This window comes from Netta rufina, assembly GCF_964035555.1.
Source record: "Netta rufina genome assembly, chromosome: 4".
Classification (NCBI taxonomy): domain Eukaryota; kingdom Metazoa; phylum Chordata; class Aves; order Anseriformes; family Anatidae; genus Netta; species Netta rufina.
The window spans coordinates 49597057-49622049 of NC_140127.1; the positions used below are offsets into that span (position 1 = coordinate 49597057).

General features: G+C 44.4%; 2 protein-coding genes across 2 annotated transcripts in view; one reads left to right on the forward strand and one right to left on the reverse strand.

Moving 5' to 3' along the window:
- The window catches only part of SCFD2 (sec1 family domain containing 2), a 193692-nt gene extending 176403 nt beyond the window's left edge, over positions 1 to 17289 (forward strand). The window contains exons 6-9 of the mRNA XM_084285891.1: positions 1695 to 1840; positions 5755 to 5889; positions 11389 to 11508; positions 15651 to 17289. Of these exons, the coding sequence (XP_084142017.1) occupies positions 1695 to 1840; positions 5755 to 5889; positions 11389 to 11508; positions 15651 to 15743 (494 nt within the window). The 3' untranslated portion in view covers positions 15744 to 17289. The remainder of the gene's footprint in view (positions 1 to 1694; positions 1841 to 5754; positions 5890 to 11388; positions 11509 to 15650) is intronic.
- A 2732-nt stretch (positions 17290 to 20021) lies between these two features.
- On the reverse strand, positions 20022 to 22133 carry RASL11B (RAS like family 11 member B; the record flags this gene model as incomplete). Its single annotated transcript, XM_084285733.1, has 4 exons — positions 22001 to 22133; positions 21845 to 21901; positions 21317 to 21393; positions 20022 to 20489 (listed from the first exon to the last, which is right to left on the reverse strand). The coding sequence occupies exons 1-4, from the start codon at positions 22122 to 22124 to the stop codon at positions 20022 to 20024; spliced, it is 726 nt and encodes a 241-aa protein (XP_084141859.1). The 5' UTR covers positions 22125 to 22133.
- Between the last annotated feature and the right edge of the window lie 2860 nt (positions 22134 to 24993).

Genomic DNA, 24993 nt, shown 5'->3' on the forward strand with positions numbered 1-24993 from the left:
GGCCCTGTAACAAAACGGGACGCACTGGGCCAGGCAAGGGTAGGAGCATCTTGGGGGTTTCCAGACACAAAAGCAAGACCGTGTCCACTGGAAACTGCCCTTTGGTTCCAGGAATGGGGAATGACAAGCTGGTTGGAAAGTTCTTGGTAGAAATGCTCTTGTTAAAATAAAGAGAAAGGGAGAGAGAGAAGTGATGCCAACAGGAGAGGGAAACAAATATTTCTCGCAATGAGAAAAATATCTGTGGAGCAAAGCAAAAGGCTTTCAAATGGCCCAAAGAAGATAAACTATTAATAAGAAAGGAGAAGAGTGTCCAAAGCAAAGCAAACTTGATGTGATTTTTACCTTGCCTGAACTTGCTCCACGCGGGGGACTTGCGTTCACTTGCAAAACCAAACATGCCAGAGGGGGGCTGGCCGAAAGCACTGGCTTCTGCTGAAAATGGATTGAAAAGAGAACAAAGAAAATGTAACTAAAGTTAACTGGAAGCTGCTTATCTCTAATGTGGCTAAGACAGGGAAAGCTTGTCTCCTGGAGAGAAGAAAAATCTAGTTATGCAACAGTGAGATACAGCTCTTCATTTCATTTTTTCATTTGCAAAATGCTTCATTACCGTGAGCTATTAAGTCAGCCCTGCCTCTGAATCAGGAGCCACCGGTAACTTTCCTGTCCTCTGATTCCTGTGTTTTCCCATGGGTAGGTGAAAAGCACGTTGACAATACAAGACCTTCTCTGAATACTTTTGGCCTGTGCTGGTTATAAATATAAATCATGTTTCATGACCTCAGACTTTATTTTTAGGGCTCGTCAGCCTAGGAGGTGCTCGGTTTCACTTTCTTCAGCTGTTGGACACCACTCGCCTACAGATTAACCGGCATGAGATTGCTTGCAGGAGCAACCTCTCTGAACAGAATAAATTTACAGAGTTTACAGAGTTTATGAAGTAATGAGCTGCTGAGTGGGGTTTTGTTTTCAGTGCTTTCACAGGCAACATGCAGGCTGCTCTGCAAAATGAAAAACCAGGTTTTTAGTCAGAGTATCAGAGCGTGCAAGCCTTGCACATGCATAACAACAACAACAAAATGTTTCTGTAGGTTATTTTGCACTCATAAAATAAATAAGTAAATAAATAAATAAAAACCTTCAAGAGTCCTGTCCAAAAAAAACCACAAAAGTCTGCCTTACAATTACAGCACAGGAGTCACCCAGACTCTGTTTGTGTTCACTTTGTTGCTTTTAGGGATACAGTGGCATAAATCTGCAGTATCCTGGCATGGCGCAGCCCTGCAGACATGCAGTCACTTGCTTTTGTTGTGCTGCACCAGCGGGGGTCTGACTCGGAGTCTGGCAACAAATAATATTTGGACAAATGAAAGCTCAGCCTCTAATCACCATCTTTCAGACCTATGTATAATTGTGTATATGTGTATATACAGGTGTTTATAAAATATATTTGCCATACAGAATGCTAAGATATGAAAGGCAGACATCCAGATTAGTTTACTATTAGCTCTTCCCAAAAAATGTGCATGACATGCTGTGGACATGCTCTATAATAAGCCACGGAGATTCTAGAATATAACAGGGTTAAATTAATTTAAAATTTCCTCCCAGTTAGCCTTTTCCTACTGCTTATTATCAAAATGCTTGAAAGTTTCTCACTCACTCAGCTCCTTGTTTCCTTATTACTTCAGGCTGTGACTCGGCACAGAACCTGACGTCCCAGAAAGCCACGGATGCAGTGGACAAGATCTTTAAGACCCTCAGGGATATTTCAAGAGCTCGAATGCACATGAAACAGTTTAATTCCATACATAACCCAGGCAGCAACACCCACCAGGCAAGTAGATCTTCTTTTCTGTGTGTATGTTGTTTCTCTAGCATTCTGTTAACATTACAGCTTCACAAGCGTCAGTAGCTTGGCTGATGTTCTAAACCCATATGGGTTCTGCCCATGTGGAGCATATTTAAATAGAGATTTTGTAATTGACTTCACCATCGAAAGCTTCCTTGAGTCCTTCATTCAAATTCAGGCATATCCATGGCCACGTCAATAAAGAATTGTCTGATGAAGAAATTTGTGAAAGGCAAGACAAGGTCACAGTGGTGCAGGACTAAGACCCATCACAACTGATCCAAGCAGGATGCCTGCATCAGACAGCAGCTATATTTTTGTGTATTTTCTTTCCCATATCTGTGATTTGTGAATCCCAGTCCCATTCGTGAATAGGTGAAAAATGCAGCTTTTGTTTATAAAAAGTGAACACATGAACTACTATAGTACTGTAGGTCATCAGGACTCATTTACAGTGGTTTTATCTCTCCCTATACCCCCTGAGGTGCTTAACTTTTTCAGTTAAAAATAGAGAGTTTTGCAGTGGAAAGCACATACAGTGACTTAGAAAGAGACTGTAAAACTTGATTCCAGTCTTAAGCCAGAAAAAAGTCCTTCCAAACTCATAAGTATGCTGCAGACCAGCAAGGGGACGTGCTCCAAATTAAGCATTGCTTTATAACAAGAGGAATCGGGAGTACTGCAAAATGTCACTGGAAAGCTAAGGTGGAGGAAACCTGTTCCTGAGGTCTCCCGGCACTTATGACCAGTCTGGTGTCTGAAATGAGGAAAATGGCTAAGCATTTAATACAGGTCAGTGTGGAGGCAGTCAGATGATAAGAAAACGTTCTCTACAAGTTTCCTGAAGTGTAATTAGCATCAGTATGTTCTTTGGATGTAACCCAGGTTGTTTGCTTAGGGCTGAGTGCTGGAACACAGCAAGAGGTGCATTAACAGCTTGCAGCCCCCAGTCTGGCTACATAGTGGGTTTAATCATCTTGAATTGGACCAAACCTCTGCTGAGGGCAGTTTAGGAGTCTTAGAGTAGCAGAAATAAGCAGGCAGTACTTTTTTTTTTTTTTTTCTGCCATACCTTTCTACACAGCAGTTTGGCTCATCTGAAAGTACTGCCTTTGCCATGACCATACACAGTCCCTCCCCTGCACAGTACTACAGGAATGGCTTTAGCCTACAGATGCTTTTGTGCTTCAGCTGTTAGGAGCTGGGAAGCCTCCATTTATTAAGTCTCAAAACAGGTTTCTGTGCATGTATGGAAGTGGATAGCCTCTTAGACCTTTTGCAGTATTGAATTCTATATTTGTACATAAAATGATGAATGAATTTTTCTATCATACTATCAAACCATTTAGTGTAGTGACTGTACAAGAGGAAAGTATTTATTTTGCTCTTTCTTTTTCTTTCTTTCTTTCTTTCTTTCTTTCTTTCTTTCTTTCTTTCTTTCTTTCTTTCTTTCTTCTTTCTTTTTCTTTCTTTCTCTCTCTCTCTCTCTCTTTCTCTCTTTCTCTTTCTTTCTCTTTCTCTCTTTCTCTCTTTCTTTTCTTTCCCTCCCTCCCTCCCTCCCTTCCTTCCTTCCTTCCTTCCTTCCTTCCTTCCTTCCTTCCTTCCTTCCTTCCTTCCTTCCTTCCTTCCTTCCTTCCTTCCTTCCTTCCTTCCTTCCTTCCTTCCTTCCTCTTCCTGTAATCACGTCTAAGGTGCATCATAGCCAGAGTTAACATTTTGATAGATAAATGTCAAATCAGAAAAGATCTTGGAAAATCTTGAAACTATGAAATTTAAAAAAGGTAGGTGTCCTTGATGCCTTTAGCATCTGTGCAGCCAAATCAGATAATTTTGAAGGGGACTAAGTTTTGATGCTGAACCTTCAGACATGCAAAATCATAGCACGTTTTTAACATCTTGCCTTTTCAGTACATAGTTATGACTGAAGTCAGATAATATTTATCCTTTAATTTTGTACAGCAAGGCTCTCTGTTTAACTATGGTTTGATCTTTGTTCCAAGTATTTTATTTGTAATGTCTTTCTGTTCCTCATCTATGAAGATATTAAACAGATCTTTATACATAGGACTTCATGCCTGCATGTATATTTTCAAACAGTTGTTTATTGCATGACTAGATTTGACACAAAACTTGGCATGTTCTACTGAAGGATACTGCAGCTAATGTCTGCTGTAATTTGCTTTGTTGGCTCAATTAAAAAATATGCACATGTGTTGGAGGAAGAAATAGATGAGTTGTATAAATCTTTGTTGACAGGATCATATTCAAAAAGTATAAGCTTTGTTTCTCACTGCAGACTGTTGGATTAAAAGCATCTCTTAAATTACTTCAGAAAATTTAGTTTCAAGTTGCATAACCAAGTGGCTTGCTTTTTTATTTTCCATCCATTTTTATGTTTATCTTGCACGATGTCTCTTGTAGATATCCTCTCTACAAAATGAATGACGTTACACTTGATTCCCTTAAGAAATCCAGGGATGATGCATACCTGGACTAGTCCCAAAGGAAAACAAACATACTAATTTGAAAGCTGCTAATTTTCTAAGGCTGTTTTGCTTCCTGAAACTGTTGTGGTTCCATTACAGCTTTGGCAAGGTTATAAAAGCAGCAAAACAAAACTCCATCTGCAAACAGAGTAAGGCTGAATTTTCACTAAAGACTATCTTTCCCAAGTCCCTAAAATTCTTATCTTAGAAAGCTTTACAAGGTGTCAGAATGGTGCAGACCTTGGTAAAGGAATGCTGAAATTTCTAGACTAATAATCCATTTTAAGCACAGGTCTGTGGACCCTCAGAAACGTTGCATGGTCAGTGCTCAGTTTGGTCTGAGCTGAAATGGGAGTCCCAGCTCACTTGATGTGTAAATGTCTGGGTGGCTCCGAAAACCCCACTCCTTTCGATGTGCATCTCCACACAGGATGGGCAACTGACCTCCAGTTTTTCTGGATGGTGCAGGATATGTCTGTGGCGTGGTATGTGGATATTTGGGGTGTCGTCACCCATTAATACTGAATGCCATTTTGCTTGACTCAAATGACTTAATAAATTCTCTCCTTATACCTCTCAACTCTCCCGGTTCTGATGTGATCACCCTCTTCTCTCCTCCTTAATTATACTTTCTTTTCTTACTTCATTGGTCTGTTGGCAGATCCAGACTCCCCACACAAAGCTGCTGGGCCCTTTGCTAAAAAGCCCTTAAGAGTCTTCCAGGGTGCAAACCCTGAGTGCCTTTACATGCCCCATTCTTCCTGGTCGTTAACATCTCTGATATTAGTGGGGTTTGGCCTATTTTTCTCAAGGCTTTTGATAGGTGCAGGTATTATGTAGAGTGAGCTGGCTGCAGAAGCTGAAGGATTAGTAGGACTCCTTAGTTCTGCGCTTCCACAAGGGACAAAGAGGTGGGTTGGCTCTTCACAGCCCTGTTCAATGATGCCATGACACCTGTGGGGAGGCAGGAGCTGTCAGTGAGCAACCTTTCCTAAACATCCCTATTAATGTGTTTGTAGAGTCATTCCAAAGAAAATGAGACCTTCTGGGTGTGTGATGGGCAATAGCATCATCCCTGCTGGTGTCCCCTCTTCTACTACCCCAAAAAACACCTAGAGAAACCAGAAGCCTGCCTTCACTTCTTACCTCTCCTTACTCATCTGATACACAAAGGGCAGAGAAAATATTGGGCAGTCTTCCTGTCTTTTCAGTTCGGTGCTGTGCTGCTGCACACCATTTGTTGTCAATGTCACAAACACCATTGCTGCTTCTGCATTTTTTATATGTCTGTCAGTGATTTCCTTTCTGGAATAAGTATTTCTAATTCCTTTAATGGAAATAAAAGGTTTAGAAGAGCAGTTGCACCAAGTGTAAACAGCCTTACTCACAGTGTGTTGTTCTTTTTTTGCGCAGGCTTCTTACAAACCACTGCTGAAACAGGTGGTGGAGGAGATCTGTAATCCTGATCGACCTGATCCTGTTGATATCGAGCATATGTCATCAGGCCTCACTGATCTCCTTAAAACTGGATTCAGCATGTTCATGAAGGTAAATAAGGCTTCCCAAGCTCATCTGTACGATTTTCCCGAGCTTATAGCATCACATGGCTGTAGCTGACTTTATGTGTTTGCTTTTGTTCTGAGTTAAGTCCCTACAAAGGGGCTGGGAATAGCTTGAGGCAGCACATTGTGGGTACAGAATAAATGGGTGTCACCACCTGAAGAATGGAGCAGACTGGACATCTAAACAAGGATGATATATCTGGGAGGAGTCAATGGGGCTTCAACAACGGGATGTCCTACCTCACATAGCTTTTGGAGCTCTTCAGAGACATCAGCAAGCAAACTGGTAAGCGAGTGGCAGGTCATATAACCTCTGTGGATTACCAAAAGGCATTCCACAAGGCATCTCATCAAGGAATTTTATGGACAATGGGCAGCATTGAGATAGGGAGAAGTAAGAATAAACAGTCAGTTCTCACAGGGGAAGAAGGCTGTCCAAGGAGCTCCATATTCGGTGCTTTTTCTATAACCTGACAAGGTTCAACTTGCAGTGTGGAGGAAGACTGATAAGTCAGGAAGTCCAGAGAGGCTGTGAATTCTCCATCTTTATGTTTTCCAAACCTTGGTTGGCTGTACAAAGCCCTGAGCAACACGATATAATGTTGAGGTTTGCCCTGCTTCGTGCAGGGAGGTGGACTTGATAAACTACAAAGATTGTTTCCAACCTCAGTTGAACTGTGATTCTATAATTGAAAAGAAAAACAAGAAAAACATTTTCCTATTGTGTAAATGCCTGCTAGTCCTTTGCATCTAAAGACAGGTGACAAAAGTGATTTTTATTTTTGTGATGGTACTATTCTAGAACCCATTATCAAGGTAATGTAATTTTTCTGTTATTACAGGACCAGCTAGTCTTGAAGGCAGGATCAGATAGGTCTAAATACAGTGCCTGTTTTCAGAAACTTGTGCCTACTACTGAAAAGGATTTTCAAAGTGTACTTAGCAGGGTTACTAAATGGAAATTCTCAGCTCTTCAGAGCTTATGATAAAGCCCTGAGACAAAAGAGGATAGCTATAGAAATAGTGACCCAGTGTTGTTTCTCTTCATGTATCAGTATTGAAAAAAATCATGCTGCTGCTCCAAAAATAGGAGAAGAAACAGATGTTCCACCATCAAATAGACTAAACAAGGTGGTACACACACCAGTGATTTTTTAAATGATTGGGTTTATTTACCAGTAACTCTCACAATTGTATTTTTTTAAGCAAGAACGCAAGAACATAGCTTATCCTTTTTTTACCAAAAAAAAAAAAAAAAAAAAAAAGGGGGGCAAGAAGCAAACTTCATAAAGTCTAAATATGTCTAAATATTTATATGGAGACATTGACAGCTTTGGCTAGTTGGCTAGTTTTAGGTCCTAATCACAGAGTTCAATGCTGGACCGTTGGTTGCTGTACTAACATAGACAAAAAGAGCAGAGCTTGCAGAAGGCGAGGATTAACCGAAATCCGAACAGGTGGGGGAGTACAGGGAAACAGTGGGAGAGGATCAGTCAGCATGACCGCCAGCGTCTCTATTTCTGTGAACTGCATGATGTCAGAAGAGGAAGAGGAGGAGGAGGAAGCCTTGCGGAGGTTTGCGGTGAGCTTCCCACAAGCCAGAGCAGAGTACATGAAAAAAATGCAACATCTATTCCTGAAAATTTAGCAAGTGGTTGAGGGGGGTGATATAATCTTAAAATGGTTTTTCTGCAAGAAAAGGTTGACTTTTCTAAACAGATTGAGATGTAGATAAGCTGACAACTCCAGCTCTCTTCCCCAACTCTTTCTGGTGACATGGTAAAAATACTGGAAGCCGTTGTGATGTGCATCTGCCCGTATCTGCCAGAACAAGGGCTTTGTACCAATGGTTGCATGACCCAGGCAGGTGTCCACTGCAACAGATTTGAGCTCAAAGTTCAGGCATCCTCCATCTTTTCCCCTCTCTCCTGTCTTCCCAGTCTTGTTTGCCAGATGACAAGTTCTTTGGTCTTTATGATTCATATGAATGTTTTCTACTGGTCTTCCTGTGCTTATAACTTGTTTTTGTTGTGCCAGTTTAGACATTTTATGTTTATTGTTAGAGTTGTTCAGCAACACATAGTACCTCAAGTACCTGCACCTCTGCTAGTAAGAAAAATACCCTGTTGTAAGGAATATATAACAGATGACCAAGTGAACCTCATGTTGGATGAATATTTCATGGACATCATCACTTACCTCACAAATGTGTCTGTGCTGGTTCATTTAGTTAGTAGCTTGGCTTGTTGACAAGTGCTCGATTACTGCACAAATGAGTTTCAGACCAGGCTGTATTTCTGACACAAGAGGAACTACTCCACTTACTGCACCACCAGCACTGTAATTATTTAATTAGCTTCCTTGCATGTATATTTCTTCCTCAATGCCTGAATATAAGTGCCAGCTCAAATAAAGATGCCTTGGTAAGCATTCTTCCTTTGGGCCCTTTGCTTTGATGTGATGGGGTTGTTCCTGACAGACCGTGCACTGGCCTCTTCTCAGCTGTGCCAGTCATCCAAGCAGCCCTTACACCAGCAGACCTTTCCTCCTGACCTGCCTGCTCAAGGGCGTGTAAAAGGTTTTACAAACCTTCTCCCATGGTGATTACAGAGTCTGGGAGAGCAAAGCCAGGAGCACGGCATCAGTTGACCAAGTTTTGAGTGTATCTCCTTATACATCCTCATCACAGGTAGAGGCTTTCAGGGTTTTGCTCTTGTCTTACTTAGTCATTCTCATTGATAATGGTACCCTTTTTTTTAATGCATGGCATTTTGAACCAAAAGTGAATTTCACTTGGGGATTTTTACAAAACTCAGATTTTACAGTAAGCGAGATTCAGGGGCCTCAGAAATGTCCAGGAACAAACTAGCTTTAGAAGGACTGCAGAAGGTGCGTGTTGCTTTTGTTGCAGTCCATTCCAGCTCTTCTTCTGCATCATAGAAATGAGTTGTGCTTGGCTACACGGAGCCAGTTCCTTCAAAAGAAAGCCTTGGGTGGTTGTATTATCAAACAAAAAAATCTTGGCAGAAACTTACATTCTTAACACAGCCAAATATTTTGTACCCAAAGTATTGTCCTCCTTCAAAACACTTGTGCATAGCATAACAAAATTACAGATTCCAAAACCCTTTTCATTGCAATTTTAATTTAATTTAGAGTTTGCATGCCTAATAGTATTTTTAATATGCATTTCTGGAATTTGTGGTTTGAACTTCGGTCTTCTGAAAAATAATAAGTTTTATATAGGCACCATGTGTTTGGATCTCGGTTTATTTTGACTGAAGGAAATGATTTGTCAAGACATTTTCTCTCAATATTGCCACGAAAGCTTGTGTTTTCTCACTAATGTACTTGTGCTGGGTGTCCTTTCAGTGTGTCCAGTGTTATACATGTTTGCTTATGACAAGTTTGTTGTCACCAGGGAAGTTACTAAGAAAGAGAGGCTTTGTTTAATAGCAAGCTCCTGAAGTTCAAGCTCTTCACTTGGATTTTCCAGGATCTTCATGAAACGGAGTGGAGCAGTTTGCTCTGGCAACAGTGTTAAGAAGAACCAAGAGCCGTGAAAAGGAGTAGAGCTAGAATAAAGCTAGTAATTCATGTCTTACCTTGAAGGGCAGTAGCAGAGCATTTTGTTTTGTCAACTTCTATCTTCACTGTCTTTGTGAGCAGTTATTTCTTTAGCTGTGTGTCACTGCTTACAGCAATTAGGGCATGAAATACTCTAATATTTTAGCAAGTAACAGTCTTTGTAAGTAGATATTTAGGTCTTATTTAACCCCCTCATGGTATCTGTAATAAGAGTGGACTTCTTTTCGCTTGAGACTGACACTATGTTATATGCAGATAGTAGTAATCTCATGGGAAAGTAATTAAAGAGTCCTTGTAAGTTCCGGTATATTGGTTTAATTGGTCTGTTGGTGTGAATGGACAATTGCTCAACATAGCACAAGAATTGCAGGACACCTTGCTGAATGTATATGCCATCTGTGACATTGGCTGAATGCAGATGGCCAGCAAAGTGGGTGCAATTAAGAGAATAAACACCCAGTACACAGATAGTCAGCTCACTGATACGTCTATCTTAAGTTTTTTTGGACTGGTTTCAAACTCCTGAGGAGTTCAAGAGCTCCCTGCCTGGGGAACAGCATTTAACAGGGAGCACAGTGTCACCAAAGGCCAGCTAGCCCGGAGAGGGAGAGGGTGCGAACCCCCCATGCTTGCTTCAAAGGGAGAAGTCTCCTCTGAAGGCTTGCATTCAGGAAGCATGACAGAGCTGCAGGACAGAAAAGTGCCCAGAGACTACAGGGCAGCCACAATACGGCTCAGAAGAGCTATTCCCCGAGGAGCTGGAGCCCCAGGGATCAAAGATAGCTGCCCCGGTGGTGAAAGCAAAGGATCTGCGCTCTGCCCCAGCAGGGCTGATTGCCACTTCCATTCCGTCAATGAATGCTGCCTAAAACCTACGCGTTTGGAAGGGGAGGGGGCGGGGAGTCTGAAAAAGAGCAAATTAAACTGTTCTCACTGTCACTTTTCAGAGCCAAACATTTTGAGTGTTTCATACTCAAAGGCATGCGGTGTTGTAACGAGAGCAGTTGCCCAGGCTCCGCTGACATCCCATCCAGAGACTCAGCAAGGAGCAGAGCAAGGCACCATCAGGGTCGTGTGTTTATTCAGGAAAGAAAGAGTGTTAGGAAACAGCAAAGTTTCCTAGCCACTCTCCTTAACCGCTTTGAGAAGTGGTTAAGAGGCAGCTGATGTAAAGCAACGCATTCACGTTTAAAATTAAAATTTGGCTTTATGAAGTCTTAAGGGCTGAAATGAATGTTTGCGCCATTTTAATGATAATTGCGAAGAAATGAAACAAGTATTTTTTATAACTTTAAGCTAAAGTTTCTCTAAATGAGTTACACACCAGTCATAGAAGTAATGAAAACTTTGAAGTGAAACAAGCTAGAAACTGATTTTATGCTATAATGAACATGACTTATTTTCCTTGGATGAACTGTAAAGGATTATTCACTGGACTGGTGAAAACACATTATTTATGATTCTTTCCATTGCTGACATAAGGCAGGGATTCTGGTGCAATCAGGCCGGACTCCTTGCTTCTACCAGGTAGTAATTTACCCCCAATTCCCTAAAGCCTTGTGTGCATCTGTATGCAAACTGTGCACCTATGCAAATACTCTCCTCCCACACTGGGAATGGAAGGAAAGAAATGAAGAAAGGGTGGAGGGAGAATCCCTCAGGCCTCATGAGAAACTCCTCTAGATTTCAGTGGAAGCCACGAAGACTCACATCCCTGGAAATGGTTCATTATTTTTTAACTGGTCATCATTCCCACTGGTTTCCCATTCAGCTGCTATGGAAACCAGCATTCCATGAATATTTCTGTCTGAACTTCCTCATTAGTCTTCCTCCGGCAGCTCTGAGAGCCTGATCGTGGACTGAGCAACTACAGCTAATGCTTTCTTTCATTTTGCAGGTGAATCGCCCCCACCCTGGGGATCACCCTCTCCTGATCATCTTTATGGTTGGTGGAGTGACGGTCTCCGAGGTCAAAATGGTGAAGGATCTGGTAGCCACACGCAAACCTGGTACCCAGGTAGAAACAGCTCAAAGTGTTCCTATCTGAACAAAGCTTAAGGAAATTCATGAGATAATGTTGGCAATAGCACTGGTACCATACCTAGACTAAGCCACAGCCGCAGATACAGGAATGGCATTAGGATTTTGTGGTAAAACATCTGTAAGTAACAAGTGTTCAAGGTCCAGGGATCTGTTTTATTTTGCATATTAAAGTCACCACTGAAAGTTTAAATTCAGGCTGGAGACTTCTAAACAGACTGGCCATCTTCTGAAGGAGCTTTTTCATGTCTCCAAAGATTCATATATTGTAATTCTTCATAAACAGAAACATTTGCTGTATAAAAGGCTACAGGCTCTCTGGCAGTTTGTCTACGGGGCACAGTGCAGGGATGCTTGGAAGGAGCCTGCCAAGGGCCTGCTTACCATCTAATGACCTGTCAGTGGTGATCCTCCAGACAAGTTAATTAGCATTGCAGAGGAGCAAGATAATTTAGCCTGGCTAGAGCAGTAGTGGTTGGGTACCTTTGAGTGTTGGACATACCACACCACTCAACTACACCAAGGAGCAGCTAGGGCTGTCTTTATAAACCATCTCAGACAAAGTCAGAAAGTGTTGTGAATGGTGGCTGAAAGTGAAAAGGTGCTGGACCTAAGGGTCTACACATCAAAATGCAATTTGACAGGACTGAAGTTCATCTGTCAGAATGAAAAAAATAAAATAGTTTAGCACAGGAGTTAGGGCAGAATTGTCCAGTAAACTGTGCCTCTGAACCTTCACAAGACTTTGGCTGCCTCGAACAGCACCTCTGCTAGATGCCTTGGGTGGCCTGAAGCAGGTGATGTGGAGAAAGCCCTATGTGTCTGCTGCTCTTGGATGTGCTGCTGGATGCCTGGAGGGAGGATGGCTGCTGTGGTGAAGCTTCAATAGCATCTATGCATCTGGTCTTTGCCTTTCCCACTCTGTCATCTCAGTAGAGTAGAGAGGGAGAAGAGAAGGATGGATGGGCTCCAGTGGTGCTTAAGATGTTAAGATCACTGTTAATTGGGGAGGAGTGTGTAAAAGAGCAGTCAGTATCTGCTGAGCAGTGCAGATACACGGAGTAATCCAAAATCTGCAGAGAGATGCAAGGAGTGCTGCAGATCCAGCTGCATCATAAACACCAGTCTAGTTTCCAAGATGGCTTGTAAACATCTTGTATGCAGTTCCTATGGAATGAAACTTTGATTAGTGAGAGATTAGCAAAACAGAGCGATCCAAAGGCTGCGCAGCCCCTGGCTTTGACATGTGCTTCCCATGTCTCAGCTGTCTTTGCAAGGCAGTCTCAACCAGTATTGAGTACTGTTTTTCACGATGTTTTTTCACCTGATAACACATTTCTTCCCATTTAGCCTATTGCTAATCTCCTCAAAAGAGTGAATAAAATTCTTCCCCTCCTTGAACGGGGATTGAGTTGTGACACAGTGATGGACAAGTTAATCCACACCCTAAATGCATTAATATACCCTGAAAGATCAACGCAGGGTTAACAAGCTGGTGGAGAACTATGCAGCAAGACTTTTGGGGAGCTTTCTGGGCAGAATTGAGGCTTGACAGTGGTGACATGGGATCTGGTGTTGCTTTGTTTTGGCTTAACCCTGGTGACAGGTCACTCTCTGAGGCAGATTCCTCAAGAATTTCAGGCTTTTACTGCATCGTGCCCTTTGTCCAAATGTGCTGTGTTAGAGGTGAAAGGACTTCAGGGGACAGCCAGGAGGAGGAAGGAAAAGAAGAAAAGAAACAGTTGTGGAAGTCTCTCATGTAGAAAAGTTTATGAGTTTGCTGGATTTACCTGGATTTCTGCACTACAGCTGTGAACGTGTGCCACCTGTTTGGGATTATTCTCTTTTCAAAAAGCCAGGCATTTGTCTAACTTGAGCCAGCGTTTAACAGAGCTTTTTTGTGGCGTTCAGGCAATCAGCTTCAGACATCAGGGCAAGGGGGGAGCATTGGCCTCGCAAGTCTGTTCCATTCAGACAAAGCACTGACATTTATACTAATTATTGGCTCTGGGAGAAATGGAGAGACGTGTGGGTGCAAAAATAAAGAACTGAGCAAAGTAACAGAAAAACTGGCAGGATGCAATGGTTACTTCAGCAGTTCTTTGGAGTTGAAGCAAATGACATTTAAATGTGGAGTAGGAGACACGTTTCCATCCAGAGAACTGTTCTGCATCTGAATATGAATGACAAATTTATTTCTCATGAAGAAGCACAAAAGAAAATAGCACTTTCTATGCACCATTTGTTTGCGGGTGGTGCTGAATAGCCTCCCTAACCTACTGAGAAGTATCCTACCCTAAAAGGAAAAGCTTACCTTTTCCTTCCCTTTAATCAAGAGAGTGAAAAAGGGGAAAGAACATGGTGTTTTACCCTCCCAACATGCACAAGCATGTATGCATGTGGCTGAGGCATGCAGACAGATAAATCTGTGCAGATTCACCATCAGATGTCAGCTGCAGCCTCCCCTCTGCTTATGGGAGCTGCCCATCGCAGGGCAGGGGGTCAGGCCATAATTTCCTGGGTCCTCTACCTTGGCTGTCAGCCGGAGAGGTATCCCTTCACATAAAGCATCAAGGGCAGGCACACTGTACTGAAGGAGAAGGTCTGCAAAGGAAACCCACTGTCCTGAAGAGACCTGCCTCGAGAAGAGACAAAAATTGGGACCTCAAGAAGAAATTGCTTGTATCTGACCATGGCTATTGTTGACGTTTGGCTTACGGAACACAAAAAAAAAAAAAAAGGGTAATGTGTCCCCTCGTGTTTTTCAGAATTAAACTGCATTATAACAAGAAGAGCACATACCGTGCTCCACTCTGATGTGTGCACAAAATAAGCAAGACAGCGTCAGCCTTTGGCACCCACAAATTACAGAGACAGCTTTTCAGCCATTGTAAGGAGAAGAGATAATCAGTGTCAGTTTGCTGCAGGTTGTGTGGGAGGTTAAGGGAAGGGGAGAAGTGAGGGGGAGTCTATCATCAGTGCAGATGGGATCTGTAGTAATCTAACTCCAGATTCCTTTCATCATTTGAAGTGAAAAGGTGAAAGAAAGAAAAACAAGAAGTTGAAATGTGGTACTACCAAATTCTAAACTGCGCTTGTGTTCCAATTCTTTCTTTCAAATCCCCTGCTATGTTACACTGTATAGACTACACATTTGGGCTGTATGATGAAGAGCAGAAAGATTTGATAACTACTACAGGAGTCAGGCACGCACACAGTCAAGGTTGGTGATGCCTGTGCTTCCTCTCCTTGGATTTGCACTGAAGAAGCTAATTCATTTTCAAGTGAGCTGGTAAGATAAACCTGCTCCCATGTCCCTGCATGGATAACTAGCCATTAGTCCTGATCATGCAAATGCCACTGAATTGGGGCTAAGAGCTGTGTCCTTTGACCCTGAGTTAATTCCAAGAGTGTATGTGCTCCCTCCTTGCTTGATAGCTCTGCCCTTCATAGAAGCCTTCACGCTAGGCACCTGCATATTGGATTTCACTCAGGAGAAATAGCCAGGGCGTGCCCCTACCAACGTGTGTTGTAGTGAGAGACAGTTTCACTCATCAGACCCATCTCAGATTAGTAACTCGACCAAACAAAAGCAATAGCATCCCAACAGCATCCAGGGTCGAGCATTGGTTTAGGAGAGTGTGTGTCCTGTCCACAGGGACATTTCTGAACACAGTCTGTAGCTCCCCCAGTAGCCACAGCAGGCCAGCAGCACTTCTGGAGTGCTTGCTTTACCTTAAACAGAGGAAACAGCTGCCACTCAAAGGTGCCTGTTGGCAAAACCCTGCGCTACAGGAGAGGGAACTGCTGGCTGATCATCTGGTGCCTCACAGCAAACACAATGGCAGTCACAACAAATCGCTGGGCAGGCTGCGGGTAGGAATGACTCAAAGCACACATTCATTAGGAGTACAATGCCACCACTCATTACACTCCATAAGTGATTTAACTGTGGTTATTAGCAGGCGGCTTCGCTGGGCAAGCTGCATTGCCCTGTCAGTAAACACCAGGGACGCACAGCGGGCCTAGCACTGCATAACGCCAGCAGCTCACGTCTCATTAGTGCTGCTATCAGTCCCCTTAACTCTGACTTCTTGTTTCTTTTCACCCTTCTTTCAGGTACTTGTGCTCTCCACGGCACTCCTGACACCACTCGATGCTGTCGAGCTGTTGTTCACCACAGACCATCCCCAGCCTGACACCGATATCTGACGGGGGAGGATTTGTGGAGAAGATGAGCAACTGCCTTGGCTGGAAGCATCGAATCCCTGGTCTGTCACTGTTCTCAGTAGCCTCCCAAAAAAACAACGTGGTCCCTGCTGCAGTACCTGGCTGCAAGGGAACCTGTGCAGCACCCATGGGGCTCTTAAAAATAGTCCATTTGTCCAGTGAGTAACTCCCCGCTCCTTAAGGATCACACAGGAGGGTGCTGAATCGTCCCCCACCACTCTGCCGAGGCGAGGATGATTGCTTGTAATAATTCCCTGGAGAAGGAGCAGCTGAGGACCAGGTGGGGCTGAAATGTGTGCTCCCTCAGCAGTACTTTTCCCTACAAGTAATCCTGATGGCTTCGTGGGGGTTGCTTCTGGTGGCAAGTGCTGCTGATGGAGGAAAAGGCCAGTAAATCCACCTCTCAGTCGTGCTGCCTTGCAAAAGATGTGTGCCTTACACAGCATGAACAGCCCCTGCTCTTATTTTGTCCAGAGAGAGGCCATGGAGCTCAGCCCCAGTTTAGCCAGCAGAGCAGCTCCCAGTCGGGTGATGCTCTCCCACCCAAACTGGTGGAAACAGAGCAAGAGAGCAGCAGAACGGAGGGCTGAGTTACGCAGCTGCTTCCCTCACATGTTCCCATTTCCTGCTCTAGTTTACCCACCCACAGTCCCAGGAGAAAAGACTGGTTCTGGAGGCACACCGCTCTGTAGTTTAACACAGGAGGACATATGGGCTGTGACGGGTTGATGTTAACCCTGGAAGAATCTTCCTCTCACATTCAGTTAAAAGGAAAAGAAAATTGTGTTCCAATTTTCAGGAGGCCACAGTGACAGATTCTTGAGCTGGATTTCTGAACAGCATGATTAGAGAACAGCTTTTATTTTTCATTTGTGATCATAAAAGAGCTGCTATCAAATTCAGTTATGTAATTTTTCTTCATAAAAATTTGGTATAAACTGGGATAAGATAGCAGCAGCCAGTAGAGATGGTGATAGTGTACAGCACAAGGACTTCCAAATTGCGACACAAAATGGTGGAGCTACGAAGCCACATCCTCTTGGGTCATCTGCGGGAGGCTAAGGCTACGGCTTGCACTAAGAATGGGAATGTGAAATCCTATGTGGAGTTCGCTCTAACGTCGCATTCTTTCTGATGCCAAAAGAGTAGATTAAATAGGAAGTAGCTTTTTAACCTTTGCTCAGTAGCTAGCTTAAGTTCTCTAAAATGTTTATAATGATCTTCAGAAAAGGCTGCATTTTGATTTAAATTCACTTTTGAGTGACTAGAAGGAAACAAAGGACCAATTATAAAGCATGGACAATGGTGCCTCTATGAAGGAGATTTATAAGAAAGGCTATAGAATGGAACTTTGTGCTATAAAAAATTAGAAACATTGTGCGATTGCAATGTTAAAAGCTCAAGACGTATTTTGAGCAGAGCAATTCAAAAGCAAACAGCCTGTCTCTGTTTCTTTTCTCTTTCCCTCTATACCATTTAATCTTAGAAGACAGATGTTTTGTAAATTATGTAATCAATAAAGCAATGCTCTTACAGTGCATAAGCTCATTCCTCATCTCTTTCCCTCCTAGGACACAAGGCTGTGCATGCCAGGACTGCATATTCATGCAACTCTTTTTTTTTTTTCTGCACTATTTGCTTGCCCCCAAGAACCAAAACCTTCTGCCTTTGGAGGTGTCCTGAAGGGGCTTCCATGCTCTGGAGAGTTCGGGCACTCTCACCTCTGAGCTGCTGCTGCTTTCCTGAGATAACAGAGGCTGGCAGTTGTGGTCTTCTCTCCCTCACTTGTCTTTCACGAGATGCTTTCAGGTCTCTGACATGGCCGTCTGAGGAAATGCTCTGTCAGGTAATGGGGGGCTGAATTAAAGCAGACTCTGGTACTCTTTTGCACATCCTATGGGGCAAGCAGCTCCTCTGGCTGAGGCAGTGAATGGTTTTTCCTTTAGAGGGACCTTCTCAGCCAGTGGAGCCACAGCTGTGGTGATAGATGCAGGGACCCAGCCACCATCTCATACTCAGTAGCTGAGAGCTGAAAGCAGGTCACAAAAAGCCTGTTCCTCTTCTAGAGCAGGTCTTTTCAGTAGCCCCGGTGTGATAATTAGCTCCTTATTTGTAGAAAACAGCAGTGGTAGCTACACACAGCACACGCTGGGGAACAGGCCAAGGTGCTGAGTGGCCTCCTACCAGCCACGTGTGAGCAGGAGCAGCACAGAAGAGCCTTTGCTTGGGCAGGTGCAGGCCCATAGCAAGGAGTGCCTGAACCCTCTGCACGTGACACTGAGCTGTATTCATCAGGTTTGGGGCAGAGAAAACACAAGGCCACCCTTGGCAGACGGGTCTCCTACAGGAATAAGCAAAACGGTATTTGTTTATAAGCTCAGACTGGCTGGGCAAGCTGTTGTGTTCACAATTCCAGTCTTAGGTTACTTGAGGGCGGTAGCTCATGTCTAAAATGCTCACCACCAGCAGGACCTGGCCAGTGTTTTCTTACATCAATTATTACAGCTGCGTGCTAACCATGGGGGAGCCAGCATGGCAGCCACACCAGTCACAGCACAAGCCTCCTCCTCCAAGAGGGCTCACAGTAAAACCACTGTTTTTTAATATATGTTTAATATATAAACATATATTAAAATAAAAAAAGTTGAAAGCTTGTAGTAATTTGATTAAATTCTTCATTGTCTTACTAACCTCTATACAATGCTGTTGTTGTATGTTTTTTTTGTTTGTTTGTTTAAAAAAACAAAAAACAAAAAACAAAAAAAAAAAATTGGGAGTCCCTTAAAACACTGTTTAGCCAGGTGCTGGCCTACCTTGCATCATTTTCTCACCAGAGGTTTTTCTCACAAGGGGCTATGAAGGATCCAATTTTAATTTGAAAAGTCTCTACCTTTTTTCCAGTTCCTCTCCGAAAAGAATTTCGTAACAGGAAGTTGTAAAACAGCCCGGAGAGCTTCCCCCCCTGCAGGTTATGCTAATAAAGCAACAGTGTAGGCAGCAAAGGCCTTCTTACAGTTTCTGCAACGTATGCTAACTACCCTGAGAAAACAATTACCACATCTCAACACTTCACTGACTACTACTAATTGTTTCTCACACACAGGAAGAATGCACAAGAAAACATGCAATTCAAAAATTTAATGTTGAAACAGGCAGTAAGAATGAGAAGTCCACTCCTTAGGAGGAGCAACTGTACACAAAATAAATAAGTTACAGTTTAAACAAAAGCACAACTGGCTTTTTAAAGTGCATGTGTGTAAGGCCTTTAGCCTGTGAACTCCATTGGCTCAACGTAAGGAAAAAAAGTCAGCCACGTGTTTAAGGATGAACAGGGACTGGCTCAGCTCTGAATACACTACCAGCTTCATCGCCTCAGGCCGGCCGTGTTTCACACGGAGCCAAATCACAGCCAGGTTCTCTCTGCCTCGCATACACCAGAGAGAGAGAGAGAAGTGTCTGACACTGGCAGCTATAGTGGACTATCACTCCAACTCCAGGCTCTTTCCTCAAAAGCTCTGTGTCGGATCATTTAGTCTGGGCAGTATTTTTCTGGACAGTAAAAAACCCACAAGTTACTGTTACTCAGTATGTTTACACCCTGTGCACAATAGTTTTGCATACAAAGTCTGGTCAAGTTGTCAGCAATAACATAACCAGTAAAAAATAGAAAGGACCATTGTTTACAGTCTTGCTACCTAGTCATGTCCACTTATTTTACACTTATTTTTACAGAACAGTTTTATGCTTGCTTGTTTTGAAATACAAGGGAAATAAACAGATCTACTGTGCAATAAAATTAAACAGGTACATCATGCTGTCCTTCATCCAAGTGAAAACACAGTAAGACTCAAGTGGTTACTTCTGAACAGTGAACTGCAGTTCAGGGTGCTGCCCTGCTCAAGTACAAGTTGAGAGTTACAGCTAAAAGGTTGTCTCTGCACAAACATTAAGCCAGATCTGTCCCACTGGAGAAAAGGCAAGCTGAAAGCTTATTTCATATGCCGAGAGTTCCATTTCCAAATGAAAATATTTGTTCTACAAGTCACATCCTAGAACTGTTGGAAGAGGGTTTATTGGATTTTTTTTTTGGTCATTACTCTTTTCCCATCTGCCACTGTTCATTTCAGCAACTCCTTGCTTCTACAGGCATGCAGAATGCCACCTGACCCATCCTTCTCTCACAGTGCCTTGGACTGGCCTAGACATGCCAGTGTTAAACACCCCAGGTCTCAATCTCAAGAGCAGCGCTTGGCTCTGCTGTCACACAGAAGTGACAGTCCTCACTTTGGCAGACAGAGCTTGCTTAAACCTTCTCTTCAGATCCTGCATGTTGGGCGATTTTGGCCGTGGAATGAGAGAGGTTCTCCTTCTCTCGGGGGTGCTGGTGGTTTGCTGCTTGCTGACTTCTCTGCAGAGAACGTGGAAGGCATTGAAGACATCGTTGTAGTTTTCACTGACAGATACTTCGTAGAAAGTACAGCCCAGCATGTTGGCCAGCTGAAGTCCATGCTGAGGCTCCACCTCTTTAACATGCAGGAGATCAGCTTTGTTTGCTACAATGACAACGGGGACGGTGTTCCCTGGGTGCAGCTGTCGAACGTGATGGTAAAGGTGACTGAGGAGTTCATAGCTCTTATAATCTGTGATGGAGAAGACGATCACCAGGGCGTCTGCCCAGCGAATGCATCGGTTCAACTGCTCGTTACAATCCAGACTGTGCTCGTGGATCTGAAAAACGAGTGGTCTCAAATTAGAGAGTTGAACTAGCAAAAGACTGAAGGAACCTGTCTTTAAGAGTCTGTAAAGCTAAACAGCATTTTACAGTTTCAGACACACATATCTGCATTTCACATTTTAAGTACAAACTTAATCAGAGCGTGGCAAATAAATACATATGTTGATTCAGCTGCAAAAAGCTGGAATTTAACACTGGAGTTTGCTACACTCCAATGGAAAATTGACCTGAGTAGTTCTGCATGCAGAGAAAGACTTTGTAGTTCCACAGAATGGGAAATTAACTGGCTAGACAGTAAGTCTGGGGAAGCGAAGATATGAGCTGGAAGCATTTAGACCTGGAGCACTGCCCAGTTCAGAAAGGCAAGAATCCAGCATTACTCAGGTCTATACATTCAAAACTTCAACTTGTAACATCCTAATGAGCACGGCCCCAGTACAACTGACTTGACTTTCTATCACACAAATTTATGAATAGTAATCATGACTTTTTCTTCTACATATGTACCATAATTTTTCCATCTAACACTCCTAATATACAGGAACAAGACACTTAAGTAATTCAGCCATCCCAAAGTAATGGGCCTCCGATGTACAGATGATTCACCGAAACAGTGAGCTGTTTTTTTGCTACCAGTGTACTACAGGCACCAACACATCTGGCTTGGCCGGTTAAAAGCCAAGTTGCCATCTCTGCCTCCCACACTGACAGGGACAGCAAAGTGTTTTCCAGGAAGACCAGAAGATGATGCTGCACGCAGAGGGATGCGTGCCCACAGACTGAGCTGCTCTGGTGACCCGTGTGGCTGTGCCTAACTCACCTGGACTCCTGGGGTGTCCTGCACTTGGATCGCCAACATCTCCCCATCTATCTGGATGTGCCTGCTGTAGAGGTTACCTGGCGAGAACACCAACAGGTTCACAAAGACAGTCACAAACACCACAGGCAAGTGTTGCTTTTACTGCCCGTTAGTCACACAGGGAGGGATGGAGCCTATTTACCAACTGAGGGACCAACGTTAAGCCTTATTTTCCCCCCCTCCGTTGTAATTCTGTTACTAGGAGCCCGGGGTTTATGGTTATTTATGGTATTTCTGGCAGCCTGGGCTTTAACCCATCCTCATTTTGAAGCCTGCCATGTAGCACGGTGCAACCTGCAGCTCGGTCACCCCTCGGGGGCTGCCGTAACTCCCTACAGGTGAAGGCTGACGGAAAGCTGCGTGCTCAGCACCGCTGCCCTTCCGAGAGGGTTACTTACAACTCCCAGATCTGGGGGGTTTCTTGGGCGTGTGTCCCCCCAGGTGACACCCCCGCCCCGCCACAAGCCCCTCCAGCAGCACCGCACCCACCTGCGTTCCTCTCGTAGTCCCCGATGAAGCGCCGCGTCAGGAACCGCACCACGAGCGCTGCGGGCAGGCACACACAGGCGTTAGCCGCGCTCCCCTTCCTTCCTCCCTCCCTCCCTTCCCTCCTCCTCCTCCTCCTCCTCCTCGTTCCCCCCTCACCTGTCTTGCCCACGCCGCTGCCCCCCACCACGGCAATCTTGACGAGGCGAGGCCGGGCGGCGGGGCCGTCCCCGCCGGGCGCGGCGCACTCGGCGATGCTGCACATGCCCTGCGTCAGGCGCATGGCGCTCCCCGCACCGCACCGCTCAGCACAGCCCCGCGCCCGGCCGCCGCCGCCGGCTCCGCTTTTCCCGGCCCACGCCGGCTCCTCCCCGGCCCGGCTCCGGCCCCTCGCCGCCGGCGGCCACTCACAGGGAACCGCCGGCCCCTCCAGAGCCGGCCCCCTTCGCCTCGGCACGCCCCTCGCGGTGAGGGAGGCTCCGAGGGTGCCGCCAGCGGCAGCCTCGCCGCCCGCCCAGGCTGGCATAAAATGGCGGCGCCGCAGCCTCCGTTCGTTTTTCTCCCTGTCAGGGCGTGTAGAGCCCGCTGCCCGACGCCTCTGGTCATCCCTGAGGAGCTTCCCCAGCCTCCCACCCCTGCCCTGGGCAGAGGATGTGAAAGCTCAGCCCAGCAGGAGCTGACGGCACCAGCTGGGGAGGCTGCTGAGAGATGAGACATAGGAGATGACTCCTCTCCAAGGAGAGGGCTTCAGCTGGGCCAGCTCAGTTCAGCTGCAAGGCACAGAAATGGGGGGGGGGGGAAGCAATTAAAGCACGATGTGACAGTGGTTAAAGAAACAACAGAAGATGATACTGAAGAAGGAAAAGTATAAGTGAGAGGTGGGTGGGAAACAGGACAGTGCCAGCCTGGAAGCAGGGAGTGGTTGACCACCTGAGGTACTTACTGGCCTTAGAGAGGGTCCAGAGCAACAAAGTGGAGGAGCTAAACCTGCCCACATGTGAGGCAAAGCCTGCCCGGGGGGAGGACAAAATCAGTCTGTATTGATGAAAGATGGACCCCACAGCAAAGGTCACCAGATAACAGCGCTAATTTTTGCAAAAAGAAGGAACACACCCAACATGCTTGGCTCGAAACCACAGCAGGGAAAGTGTTAAAAGACTCAGGGTGTAACTGGGACTCTATGGGAGGCATTGGCCAAAGACACTGTCACAGCAGACCTTCATGCAGAGCTTTCTGTGAGCTGCAAAGTTACATTTGCATTTGGGAAAAGATATCTCGAATATAATGAAGCAAATTGCTGCTCCCTCAGTAGCTGCCTGCATGGATATAAATGTTTGATCAGACACTATGAATAGCGGCTTGGGCTGGATGCGGGGCTGGATGCAGTAGAGGGATAGATCTCCTTGCCAGCCACCAGAACAAGAAGGGATGGTGGTGTTTCAGGTTTGTAACTAGCAGCAAGGCCGCCAAGGTCATAGAAAAAATAAAAATGCTTGATAGATTTCAAGGAGATGCAGTTTAAAATAAATGGATGGGTAAAAAATAGGTCTAAAAAAAGGCATTCTAAATCAAACGGGAAAGGAGTCAGAGAAAAAGTCATTAGAAAAAAAAATCAAAAGGGCTGACAGACTCAAAGACTCGAATATAAAGGAAACACTGGACTTCTTTATGCCAGAGCAGCAGAAATGATGTGCACGTTGTACCTTATGCAAAGGGGAAAGGTTTCACAGATCTCTTGACAGCTTGGTAACTAAAGTCACTGGAAAGCCTACAGGTAGTCGTGAGGAAGATCGCTCACCTGAGAAAGTTTTGTCTTCAAGATGGGGAAATACAGAAGGTAAGCAATGACAGATCGAGCAGTTATTTCAACCTGGGAAAAAGAAACAGGGTTGCCATGCGGTGAGAAGGAAAGAATACTGAAAGATATGGGAATAAATGGGATAAAATGAAACATGGGATTACATGAAATACTGCTTCAGAACAATAACTTTCCATGATACAACTTTGCTTCCCTTTTCTTTAAAGAAAGGAAACGTGTTAGATCTATTCTGTTTGGGTTCAATAATACCTGATAGTGTCCAGACAGGAAACGGTTGTTTAAACAGAAGAATGTGGGACCGGGAGACAATGACAGAGAGGTGTTTTGTATGGGAAGTGGCACACTGGGGGAAAGCTGCTCTGTAGGATTCATCGAGACCTCTGTCTTCCTCCGTATTTTCATTATAATGGTGTCCTCCAGAACATGAATGTGCTAATGAAGCCTACCGTGGGCAGAGCTGGGGTCATCATCAGTTCAAACAAGGGTGGGAATAATACATTGGAGAAACTGGATGCCTCCTAGAACTAGATTAATGAAAATATAATTAAATTTGATAACATTCATAGCCTGCAGAGATTAATCACAAAAATTTCTTCCATCAACTATGAGATCAGCACTTGGAAAAGAAAGACTAGTTAATCACAAGATGAGTGGGAGCCATGTAAACAGGCAAATATAAACCCAGTTATGTCAAATAAGTTCTTTCAGAAAATATCTGAAATACGAGGTGTGATTTTGTCACCCAGTCTCAAGTGCATTCAGTTTTGCAAGACAAGGAAAATGGGGCTTGGGGAAGGAGGACCCAAGAAAGCCTGCTTAAGACTAAGGGCCAACGTCAGCATGAGAACAAGTGAGTAGAAACTCATTTCTGCAGTCAGAGTAGCGAAACACTGCATCAGCCCTCTAACAAGAGTAGCAAGAGCAAAATCAAACCTAATCTCTTTGAAATGGGGACAGAGTTTATGTAAGGGATTATAAAACGCGGTTGACTGCAGTGGCAATGAGATTGGATGGTCAAGAGGTCCCTTCCTGGGGCCTACAAAGAACCCTATAATGCCAATACGTAAATGAATATTTGGGCCTACACATAACCATGTGTGCAGCAGTGGTGTCTCATGCATAAAGAGGCATGGTAGAAGGGGAAATCAGAAAGGGTGATGAAAATGAGACGCCGCTGTGATAAACTGTGAGCATGTCAACGCTATGCTCCATTTTATGGAGGAGATGATTAATTAGAGACAAGCTGAAAGTGCCAAAGTAAGCAGAGAATGGGATCTTCCCACCCTGTCTCAGAACAACAAAAAGCAAGACTGAGAGGCAAAACTTCTGGAAA